The sequence below is a fragment of the Protopterus annectens genome, chromosome 4.part0 (assembly GCF_019279795.1).
Source record: "Protopterus annectens isolate FY-2018-M chromosome 4.part0, PAN1.0, whole genome shotgun sequence".
Lineage (NCBI taxonomy): Eukaryota > Metazoa > Chordata > Ceratodontiformes > Protopteridae > Protopterus > Protopterus annectens.
The window spans coordinates 1,289,685,383-1,289,698,323 of NC_056733.1; the positions used below are offsets into that span (position 1 = coordinate 1,289,685,383).

The 12,941-nt window shown below is 37.0% G+C and overlaps 1 protein-coding gene across 1 annotated transcript in view; it reads right to left on the minus strand.

The window, feature by feature from the left end:
* LOC122800435 (extracellular calcium-sensing receptor-like) overlaps nucleotides 1–12,941 on the minus strand; it is a 45,720-nt gene that overhangs the window by 7,747 nt on the left and 25,032 nt on the right. Inside the window, exon 4 of the mRNA XM_044069880.1 lies at nucleotides 11,564–11,687. Coding sequence (XP_043925815.1) covers nucleotides 11,564–11,687 — 124 coding nt within the window. The remainder of the gene's footprint in view (nucleotides 1–11,563; nucleotides 11,688–12,941) is intronic.

Here is a 12,941-nt window from a genome sequence, read left to right on the forward strand (position 1 = left end):
ACATTGAATAGGGAAGGCTATGTGAATGTTGAGTGAGTGTTAACGTAGAGAAAATTTCTAGGGGAGTAGTAGAAGGTTTGCAAGCTAGAATTGTGATAGAATATATGGATAATGTACTTAGGATAATATTTTAAAAAATATATCACTAGGGAAAGATAGTATAGGTTATGATGCATAAAAAAATGTTTAATGTAGAACAAATTTTTGTTGAGTTGTTCAATAAATGATATAAGAATGATACACATCATAGTTGCATATGTGTAGGGATTATTAACTTTATGTGGGGAAGAATGTAATACAATTTGAGACTAATTTTTTAACAATGTGGATAAAATATTAATGAAAAGAATGCAAGTGAGATTTAAGAATATGTTGAATGAGATTATGCTGTCAAGTGTGTACACTGTAAAAGGATTTATAACCTTTTGATTATAGTTAAAGAGGTGCTGGGTATTTTGTATGGGAAGATACATGGAAAATTAGTGCCAGAAGATGTATAGCATTTGATAGTATAAATCTTGAATGCTTTTGGTAGATCTTATTACAGAATGGGCTTAATGGGGAAATAATGTCATTAAAGTCAGCATATAGTAGCTCAACAGTGAAAGGTAGGGTGTGTGGTTGATTTACTGAGCAAATATATGTAAGAAGGGTTATGAGACAGGGTTGCCCATGAGGAGAATATTGTTTTACTTAGCAATAAATGTTGTTCCATGTGTTATTAGGGGGGTGGTCAGGAGATGGTGTATATAGATCACAAAATTATGTTGAGATTCCCTTTTTGTCATATGAAAAGAACAAAAGAAAAAGCCTTTTTGTTTGCAGTAATCCTCTGTTATATTCCCATAGGTATTTTCCAGGCAGACAGCTAACCAGAATAGAATGAACACATTCTTAAAACAAGCAATATAAACATGAATCAATTCTTTTTTGAGTCTTAAGTTGTTAGGTTTATTCAAAGTAATGAGCTCTTTTGTCTATCAGACTTCATCAGATAGTGTTTTTTCCTGATAAACCATTATGATTCTGATTGTTTAAATAACACTAAGCAAGAGATTGTGGTAGGATACAACACCTATGATTGGGGGGGTAATTCTATGGTTCCTGACTGGTTTATAGTTAGACCTGCTGTTTGGAGGGGATATCAAGTCGCTAATTAGAAAAAGAATTATGATTGGTTAATAGTCAAACCAGCTGATTTCAGAGGGACGCTAAGGCCCTAAATAGCATACAAGTCAGACTGGTTAGGCTGTTATCCACCTCCATCTTCTTGTTAAGTAAAACAGATTAGTTTCACAATGTTATAAAAAAATTTCTTCCTTAAAAATATTTAACAGAATATTTTGGCCTTTGAAAAGCCATTTATTTTTACTGGTTCATGGGAATGATGTGCATGTTGGCATCAACATAAACAATGAATCAAGGGTGCCCATTTTTGCAGGGCATCAGATGTCATCTTTCTATATAGTGAATCTGAAATTAAAGTAAAGTGGATAAAAAAACGATAAAATAGGAGTGCTCATAGCAAGAGCTAGCCAATTAAAAGAGCCATTTGGTATTAAATGCTTTCACTCCTAAGCAGAAGCTTCTTCAGATTACTAGAATTAGGGAATTAAAAAGGAAATCTGTACCAATCAGAAAATCAAAACTCAAAAATACAATTTGCCATCAAAAAAACCTTTGTGGGTGGGTGGGTGTCAGTTTTGTTTCCTATGGTTACGTTTTTTGAGCTGAAAGATGCATGTGATTGAGCATCCGAAGTGAAGACCTGGTATGTATGCATTAAAACTGACTTGCCATTCCAGCTCTCTTTTTTAGAGTGCTTTCCTATCATATACAAATGATGTGATTGTTATAACAAAAAATAAGACTTGGATAAAGGAAATTCTGGTATTGCTGATTAATACTTTGTGAAGAGGGTATAAGGGATGCTGTTAGGATAGAAGGGATTTTTTTCACATCCGAAAATTGAGTTGCTTGGCATAATATTTGGTAACTTAGAGGAAGAAAAATGTAAAATGATAGAGGGAATTAGAGAAATAAGTAGTTTTTGGTGGGCATTTAGGTTATTAAAAAGTATACTTGATTAATACTGTCAGTTTTGGTAAATTAGATTACACGGGATGTGTATGTATGTTTCTGACTGAAGATAGTGGAGATTAATTCATCTTACAGTTCATGTAACATCTTTACATTTTATTGGATTATTAAATGCAAAAAAGAAAATAGCAGTATAGTTGCATGGAGTAGGAAATGGCACCAGTATCCAAAACTATACCAAACTACTATACGAACATTTATATAGATGCATGGAATCAGGAATACCTGACAGGACTAAATCATCCTCCACAAGGAAGAGTAAACCTGTCTGATGGACATATGCAATAAATAAACTCTATAACAAAAGAAAAAAAATTGCTGTCCAAGACCAAGAAGGAGCAGGTACCCAATTGGAAGCAATCTCTCCTTAGCCTGAACAAGCAAATAAGAGCACTAGTGAAATCCTCTAAAGCAAACTTTGAGTCCAAATTGGCCACATCTACTAGATATAGTCATAAGACCTTCTTCACATAATCTCAAAGGTAGCACCCATATCTGTTCAGAACTGGAGGTCAAGGACACCACATATACAAATGCTGTAGCAATAGCAAACTTGCTGGCTGAAAGATTTAGCGAACATTACACCCATCTGCCCCCCCATCAGTAAACCAGGGCATTCCCAGTACCTGCCCCTTTCCTCTTATATTTAAGGAGCAGGTCATCACTGCTCTCTCAAAGGCAAAGTTACAGCCTCCATGGGACCCGATAACATCCCAGGCTGCATCCTACATGAACTCAGGCAGGAACTTGCTGCACCATTAGGTGCCCTATTCAACCAAACCCTGAGTACTGATTTTGTCCCAGCTGAGTGGAGGACAGCCATTGTCATCCCATTACACAAAGGTGGAGCATCCACCGATCCAAGAAATGATAGACCTATCAGCATAACTAGTCTGATCTGCAAGGTCATGGAATGGATTAACATGGACCTCATTAACAAGGAAATTGGCAACCTCTAAATACTCAATCCCATGCAGTTTGGCTTTGTCAAGGGGAGGTCATGTCTATTAAATATGGTCAACTTTTTTGAGATGATCACCAAAGCAGATGAGGGGAAGACGGTGCACATCGCCTACCTTGACCTGGCCAAAGCCTTTGACACAATTCCCCACTCAGGCATAATAGATAAACTCTCTCATCTAGGCATCAATCTGTATGCTACCATGTATAGCTAACTGGTTCACTGATAGAATCCACCTAGTCAAAATAGGGGAAGGCACCTCAAGCAGTAGACCTGTATCGAGCGGCGTACCCCAGGGTTCGGTCTTGGCGCCTCTGTTATTTGGGATATACTTTTCTGAGGTGCAGGCCAAAACCAATGGCTTATGGGTGACCAAGTTTACAGATGAGCTGGGAGCTGTCATCAGTTCCCCTAGTGACATGGACATCCTCCAAGAGGGTCTCACCCAAGCAAATGACTGGTGCCAGAAACATGGCCTTAAGCTGAATACAAAAAAATGCATCATCATCCTCTTTGGGGAGAGTGATGTCCCCACAAATTATCACATTAATAACAACATCCTAAGCATGCAGTCAGTCATGAGGGATTTGGGCACCTAGATTGATAGCAACCTAAATTTTGACCACCATGTTGCTTCCATTGTACGGAAAGCTTTCTACATGGCCCACCTCATAAGTAATGGTATCTCATCCAGAGGCAAGGAGGTCATAACATCCCTGTATTCTTCCCTTATAAGGCCCATTATTGAGTACAATGCCCCATTCAGCATGTACCTCACAAAGCACATGCAGCAGCTGGAGAGACCACAGAATTTCCTCACCAGGAGAATTCAGGGCCTCAAAAATCTACCATACACAGATAGGCTAAAAGCCCTATCCCTCTACTATATTTCATACAGACTCCTCAGAGGTGACATCTGTCTGGCATACAAGGCGATCTTAGACCTCGCCTTGATTGGACTGTTGCATATTCTCAAGTCAAGCTCCATTCGAGTAACCCACACAAGCAGCCTCAACCTGGTCTGTGACATCAATAGGACTTGGCAGGACAGATTTATGTCCCAGAGACTCTCCCTTCTGTGGAATAGACTTCCTCTCCACATCAAGCAGAGCACCTCTTTAGCCCTTTTTAAGTAAAACCTGGATAACTGGATGGGAAATAGAAAATACATCCCTGGATTCCACACACATCCCTGGGATTCCACACACATCCCTGCTGGACAGGGGCATCAGGTGCTGATTATTCTATGCATGGGTTAAACGCTTGGCTAGGCTTATAAGGGCCTTAGAGCCAACAGCCTAGTAACTTCCTATGATCGTATGGAGAAGAAAAAGTTATTTTACATAAAGAATGTATACTGTATCAAAAGAAAATTAATGAAAGTAAATACTGACATAGGAAAAATAGGAAGTAATGGTATAATGAAAACTATTCCTCACTTTACTATATCAATTCTTGGGAAGGGATGAGAAAAAAAAATAATTCGGGCTATAAAACAAGTATTAAGATTTAGGAATAATGTGTGCACAGATTTTTAATGGAGATTGTTAACATCCTGTGAAAATAAATGTTATATAAAATAATGTGTGGTATGCTGTGAGCAAACAGCAGAATATATCTACATCTCTCTCTCTCTCTCTCTCTCTCTATATATATATATATATATATATATATTTTTTTTTTTTATGTGAAACAGTGATGAAGGTATGGGCTGGATACGTGAAGAAAATATAATGAATAAAAATAATGGATGAGACTTAGATGTATATGATTTTGTATGGATACTATGGAAAGGAGTATGACTTGTAAGTGAAAAACTGGATAAGAGGTTTTTGCTAATTTGGGAAATATGTAATGAAGGACTGAGAAATGTTTTGTTTAATAAAATGGTGTTGTACAGATATTCTGCAAATAATATGATTTTAGTTATGGAAGAAATATATGAGGATATGATTGTATGTATTTTTGGTAAGATGCAAGTGATTATATATTGTATATACTGTAAATTTATATTGTAAAATATTGTAAAATAATATGAATATTGCATGTGTGTCATTTAAATTAAACCCTACTCTTTTTGTTAAGAGCCACAGAACCTTTTACATCCACCTGAGCTATCACCAATTCAGGCAGATTGGACTTCAGTTTAACTTCTCATCCAAATAACAGCATATTCTGATGTGTAGCACCCCACTTATGCTGTACATCAATGTCAGTACTGGAAAATGAATACAACTAGTTGTCATAATAAAACCTGCAACCTTCTGCACCAAAGCTAATTGTGTACATTCAAGATGTGCATCCCCACCTGCAAAAACATTGAATGTTGGACTGCTCCTTTTCCTTCTCCAGCAGTCCTCTTGGGAGACAGGATAATGCATTTAGCTGCTTTCAAATACTAGGAAAATAACTCATTTAGACCTCAGTTAAAAAAAAATTAAGATTCCTTTATAAAGCTTGGTTTTGTGTAAAAAATTTGGCAAAACAATTTTGAAATACGTAATCACTTGTCTTAATATTTTTCTTCCAGTAAGCATGCAAAAAATGTTTTTCCACAAAGTAATGTTGGTTCGCAAATAAATTTAAGTCTAAAGTTTGTGAATAATAAAAATAAATAATATTCTCGTTATTAGGGAGCCACAGTTGACAGCCATGCTAAGAAAGGAGGCATCATTTGTTAATATTCACAACGCTAGTGCATCTATTTAAATACAGATTGTCAAATAATCTGTGCATTTTCATTATTCACAGGATATCACTTTATGGAAAAAACAAAAAAAAACAAAATCCACTGGCTGCAGCAATATGCTGCAGTTCTGAAATTGCTCTAACAATGAATCTTATGTACTTTTACTATGGAATAAAATGTCACATCCTCCGATCCACAAAGCTGGCCATTCTACCAAACTCACCGGTTATCGACCCATCGCCATTCTCTTCCCCCATCAAAAATACTTGAGAATTACATTCACACCCAACTACCCAATTCTTACACTACCTCATACAAAATGCACTCCTCTCTCCTTCACATCCTGGTTTTCTTCCTTACCACATTAGCTCCACCATCCTCCTTAACTTCACTACTACTGTTGACATACACAAATTATGATAAACTTGTATCTGCACTCTTGATATCCCCAAAGCTGTTGACGGTCTCCCACCCTATACTCTTACAAAAGCAACCTATCTAGGTCTTGACAATTCCTCTCGATCCTGGTTTCCTAGTTACATCACTAACTCCAGGTGGTAAAATGTCTGACTGGCATCTCATTCTCTCCCCCTGTTGCAGTTCGGTACCAACAAGGATCAATACTGGGAACTATCCTATTCAGCATATTTATTAATGTCCTTGATCTGGACAGTAAGAATGCTACCTTAACACAATACGCAGATGACTCTCTCATCACCTACTCAGCAAACAACCTAAATTCCCTACGTGAACTGAGCCAGGAATTCTTCACTTTTGTTGCAAATTGGCTGACTAGCTGCCAGCTTTTCCTAAACCCTAACAAAACAAAATTAATTGTATGCAATAATATCAAAATAATAGTTGTTATGCAAAGCAAACTAATAATTTTTTATAAAGACAAAGACCTAAAGTTTGACTTCCACATTCAACATACACTGAAAAAACACACAAAAACTAAACACACTCTATAGGGCAAAACCTATGTAACACTGCAAGATGTCATATCATCACTACCCTTGTACTATCCACTCTCCTCTATTCAGCACCATTTCTCACAAATATCTGACTAACTCAAACAAACTTGAGCAGCCTTTACAGCCAACCTCTCCTATAGATCACATCACTGTTTGTCCTTCAGACACATCCAGTGGCTTGAACTATAATAGTTTACATTCTCCAACTCCCCTTTATCTACAGTTTAATAAACTAAATTACTGTCCATCTCTAGCCAACCACGTGCAACCATACAACCCACATGGAAGCTTGCACTCTTCTGACAAAGCCCTCCTAGAATTGTCAAAACCTAATAACTTAGGCTGTTCCCTCTTCTCCCATCAAATTGTCAAAAATCTGGAACTCCATCCCACTAACGGTAAGACAGGATTAGCACATCACTCCTCTCCAGCAGCATCACTGCTCAGCTCCCTTCTTATCCTTCTCTTATCTGCACTGTAATTTACCGCCACATTTTGATATAGTCCTTCATCCTCAACTCCACTTTGTCTTTTGTTTTCAACTGTAGCTCTCTCATCAGTGTACCTCTAATAAAATATATTGCTTTCTGTTGAAAATAGCAGTAATATGGCTACATGCATACCTTATCAAATTGGAAATGTAGTTCTCCTGCTTTTGAAACTCAATGTAAAGACTATTGTATATTACTGAAACATGATGTAAAGAGTGCTTATTATTGCCTTTTGTGTGTGTATTGCTTTCTCTATGGGCTTCCACTGAAAATAGGCCTTGTCTCCAATCAGACATTTCAGGTAAACAAAAGCAATAAATAAAGATGTAATGCTGACACCTCACTGATATTGCATCATGCAGTAAAGGAATCCTTTCTAAGGATACCCTGGTAGGCAGGAGCAACATGCTGTGCTACCTTTCATCTCACAGCATGCCATAACAATACACAAATGCAATGCATAAGGTACCTGGCACACCTCTCAACTGTCCAGATTTTCACAGAATGTCCTGATTTTTTCCTCATATTTTTTGGTCTTTTCCTCATAACATTGTTGGTTTTGTAGCAAATCACTGAGGACTGAAGCCACTAAAGAATGACATGCATTTGTGTTTCAGATTTCATATTCTTCAGAAAATGCATCATAACACAAATCCTGCTGTTCTAGCAATGTTTTAAATTTATTAGAGCAATATTTAAAATCTATCCCTATTTTTGAGCTTTTGTACTTTCATTATTTTAGGATTTGTCCAGATTTCTTGTGCTTACAGGTTGAGATGCATGGTGCCTGGGCAGGCACTCTCCTTTATAATGGACTCTCAAAGACCTTATGCTCTTTCTTGGTTTGGAAGTAAAAAAAAAATTGTCACAGACATTCCTTCAGTATACACATGCAGTGTGTTGTTCTCTGTCTGTTTAGATGGTCATCATAGAAGTGAAATGAACCTGAAGAACTTTTTCAGGTTTGACAAAGACATGTTGTATACACAAATATTCTTACACCTGTACTCCAGCATAATGGTGTGTTGTACAGACACTGTTCTTGTCTAACTTTTATTAAAAGTCCTTTTTAAGTAGCAGTGACTTTTATTGTTCTGCCCGGAAAACGCTAATACTTCATGTCTGTACTGGCTGTTTTTGCTCCCTTTACAAGTGAGAATATTTCTGTTCCTACAGATTAGGTAGTCACATTACAGTGTTGTAACTCTCCTGTTTGATTAGATTCATTAGTGTAGATAACCAAAGATTATGACCATACTTAATTCATATATATTTGTCAGATTACAGATGCAAATATTTTAATCCTTCTGTATGATCCCCCCCTGGATTAAATCAGTTCTGATCCTTTATGCTCTAACAATGTTGTCCGGTCTTCATAAGTACAGGTCTGCATCTCATTATTGTTACTTGGTAATCCTTATCACCTATAATAGTTGTCTTGAGTGTAGGAAATGCGCCAAGTGTAGAAACTGCCAAAGTATTCAAAAAGGCTTTAACAGTACTGCTCAACAGATTCTTCACAACAAGGCTAATTACAGAGGATTGGAAACATACTGCCTTAGTAGTATTCCCTTTGGGGGCACCAAAGGCAGATAAGGAACTATCATCATCTGTAAACTGGACATCAATTGTAGTTAAAATTCATAGAAAATGTGAAGTAAATTGCAAAATTCAGAGGTCAAAAACTCCTTGATCACAGACATTTGTTTCACAAGGTAATATTTCCCTATGAAACTAATTTAGTTTGATGCCTGGGTTACAGAAGTAAACAAGGGAAGCAAGTTGACATATACCTAGTCTTCATCAAGGTCTTTTATTGCTTACCAGCATCATTTGTGGTGCATAAAGCAGGAGTTGGAAGGGATGGTACCAACAGAGAAAATGGCTGAGTTTGTAGTAATGTGGCTAAGGGACAGAATGCAAAGTGTACGAGTAACACAGAAGTAACAGACCATAATCCCTAGAATCAGTACTTGTCTCTAATGTCACATACTACATGGAAACATGAGTCAGTCTTTTCACAGATGCTTGAAAAAAGAATGGAATGGAGGGGCAGACTTACAAGGAATATGGTAAATGTGTCAGCAGACTATGCCAATGCATTCAAAAGAGTAATGAACAAAAGTTCAGTAAAAATGTATAAGAAGCAAAGAAACTGGAGATAGAATTGGCACTACTTTATTAAAATTATTACCTAGCCAATCATTTTAATGAGTTAGTAAACTAATGGCATCAGCTTTATTAATGTTAGGTGTTCTATTTGTTGAGCTGTCCAATAAACAGTAAATATGCAGTAAAGTAAAAGGGGGGGGGGGGACTGAAGAAATGTTTTAGTTCCAAAAGAAAAACGTAAATCCTAATTGATGAGAAACTTTCTCTCATCTTGTCAAAATTCATGTCTTAAAACCTAGAAAATGTTCATGTAAAACTTAAGACCTTCTTGAATCCAGCTAGAAACCTCAGTCCTAACTCTTTCCCATCAAAACCTAACAATCACTGACAGATTCAGCACTATCACACATCTTCCTTCAACTCCCTAAAAATAAACAAGTCATGCTCCCACACGTCAGTCACCTCCACTTACACCAACCGAATCATATTAAAAATGATCACCAATAAAAATACTAGAAAATATCTTAAAAACTAAAGCCCACATCACTAACCTCAAGCAGCATGCCATGCTTTGCAAAAAAAGCTTAAGGAATAAGCTACTCTGTATCCATTCTAATTAACAAACCTATATTCGCAAGATACAGAACAAATCTATGTAAAGCCTCCTTGATAACTCCACTCACAGAGGATGCATATTCATTTAACTATCCAACTATCAACTTATCCCATTCCTATCACCCCTATATAAAGATCTTGAGGAGGTTTTCACGAACAACCTCTGCCTTTCCTGCTTGAAAACCATAAGCTCTATCTTAGCCAACATGGCTTTTGACCTTATCATATCAATGAAAGGGAAAAGCCAATCTTCTTTGATACAATCATCAAAAATCATAATTCTGGCACATTATCTCCATGCTCTTTTCTGAACTCTCCAAAGCCATCCATGTGGTTTCCCACCATGTCCTCCCTCGCAGGCTTCAACACCTTGGCCTGCACCCTCCACTGTCACCTGGTTCACCAGCTATGTTGACAATTGCACCCCGGTATGTCAAATAGTTAAACTTCCACTCCAGTTTCATTCCAGTCATAACAGGTATCCCTGCAAGGCACTATGATGGGAACATTATTTTTTAGGATCTTAATAAACATGCAGAAAAAAATCAAAACTTGCCACCATCATATTAATATATTGATGACTTTTCCTTAGTCTTGCTTTTATGTATGTCTTTTCATACCCCAAACCTTTATTCAAGATGCCTTCACCTCCAGTGAAAAGTGGCTACAGGATTCCCAGTAACTAGGTAACCCAACAAAAATAAAATTAATTTTATTTCATCTCAAAAATATAAAAAATACCAATGGCATTCACCCAACAGAAATCTATACTCCAAACAAAATAATTGAACAATGAAAATCTACTCTCATGGATACTCCACCTCCAAACAAAATCAGACTCAAGTCATGCAAATCCTTTTAAATTATCAGTAAAAGACTACCTAGGGAGAACTAAACTAATTAATCACAGTACACCAACTGACCGACTCCACATCCATCTATCAGCTAAAAAAATACATAGCATCATCTAATTTGTTAATTTTTGTGACAACTGTAAAAAATGTAAATGAAATAAATGATGTATTTCCTTTTCTAGGAAGAAGGGGATATTTAAGCACTGTATCAAACATCAGCAACTTTATAACTCTGAGTGAAGGGCTCATGCCAGCAGGGAAAGCTCAAGTAATTGCAAAACCTCTGTTGGTCCAGTAAATGGTATTGCATCAAATCCGTGGTCCAGTGTCTTTGTGCCAACTATATATTCATGAATTTATGTAAACCATGTAATCGTGCAGCAACAAGTAATTGAATTTCTACTTTTGTGCAAATGTTATTTCTTGGATCTTTTCTCCCCGGCTTCCAATGAAAATGAGCAAATAGCCCCAGATGGGCTTTCCTGATAAAGAAAGCAATAAAATGAATGAATAAATAAATAAATAAATAATTCAATCACTGGGTTTATCACACCTGCACCCCTGCGGTTTAATAAACTGACTCCAAATCTGTACCTCTTTACTAAATGGCAATGCTCTCCATCATAGTGGTTTGAGGCATAGCTTGTATTATGTGCATTTATTTGTCTTGGCATTAATGATTTTAAGTTTGGTCATCCCTTTGGATACCGGTTACAAATCAGAGACCATACATTAATTTTTACAAGTGCTCATATTTATTTCCTCACCTGACTGATTTGTGATATGTCCCTTGGAACATATGACACAGTCAAAACAGCAGACTGGTTGCCCACGTCGGAGGGATTTTCTGTAACCAGTGGGACAGAGGTCACTGCAGACAGAGACTGGAGTCTAGAAAATGAGAATACATAAAGCCATTGTTCAGACTGCAAAATTACTCAATTTTCATGTCACATTTGTCATAAAGTTCAACTGTTTATTACAAGAGCTGAGCAGTTTGCAGTTGTTTCTCTTGCAATTCAGGGGGACTTCAATGGTACCTAAGCAGTGTGTGCAAATATGAGACAGAGGTCTAAAAACTACAAAACTGTATTCTAGCATTAATGAAAGACAGGTCTACTTATTTTTGCATATCTTCCTCTTTCCCTCAAATTTGTTTATTATCTACTTACTGTACACTTTCATTTTCTACCAGAGTGGTAAAAGAGAGTCATGCCACAGCTCTCACCCAGACAGCCATGAAGGTTCATTTGTGTTCTTGACCCTAACCCTTCCCCAGTTATTGATGCTTGCTTATGACTAGTTGGACTGTATAGTAAGGCACACCTCAGTTGGGTAAGAGTTCTCACATGAATAAACCACGTGGCAGAATACTATTCAAATATAGTACTCTTCCTCCCACTTTATTCTTACTTTCCATTGAGCCAAAGTAAAAGCAGTGGGATACTAAACATACCATACTTAAAGCAGTCATTTATAACCAACACCTGTTTTATACACCTGTGCATGCACAAACATCTGAAGCCATTCCAGCACTCATTGAACACAGGGCAGAGAAACTAATCCTGGATAGGATGCCAGGATAGGATGCCCATCCATCACAGGACCAACACATTCTCACTAGCTCACAGAATGCATACCCACAGACAATTTGGAAGGCATACATTCACCTAGGATACATCTTTGAAATACTATAAATTTACCAATTACACATCATTTGGAGTAGTATAAATTCTACTATGGCACCTCTTTTAGACAGCCAAGTAAACCTGAGCAGAAAAACTCACCAGACATAAGGGTAAGCATACACATAACAGAAGGTACATAAATGAGGGATTTCTACTTTTTCCTTGCTGCTTAGGCCATACAGACAAGTATTGCCCAGCCAAGTGTGTGGATGCACAATCCTGCATACGAATTGCCATCAACATATTCTCTCCCTACAATATCCTTCATTCATAAACATCAGTAGAAGAATTTTACTCTTTAAAAATCCCCAAGTCTGACATATTTTCAGGCATAAACTCACGTTGTATTACAGATGCAAAATATGAAAATGTATACAAAAACTGGCAAGCAGTTATACACGATTGTAGGATTTTAAAACTTCAAGTTTATATTTGTTACAGTGTTTGTGTTTGGAGG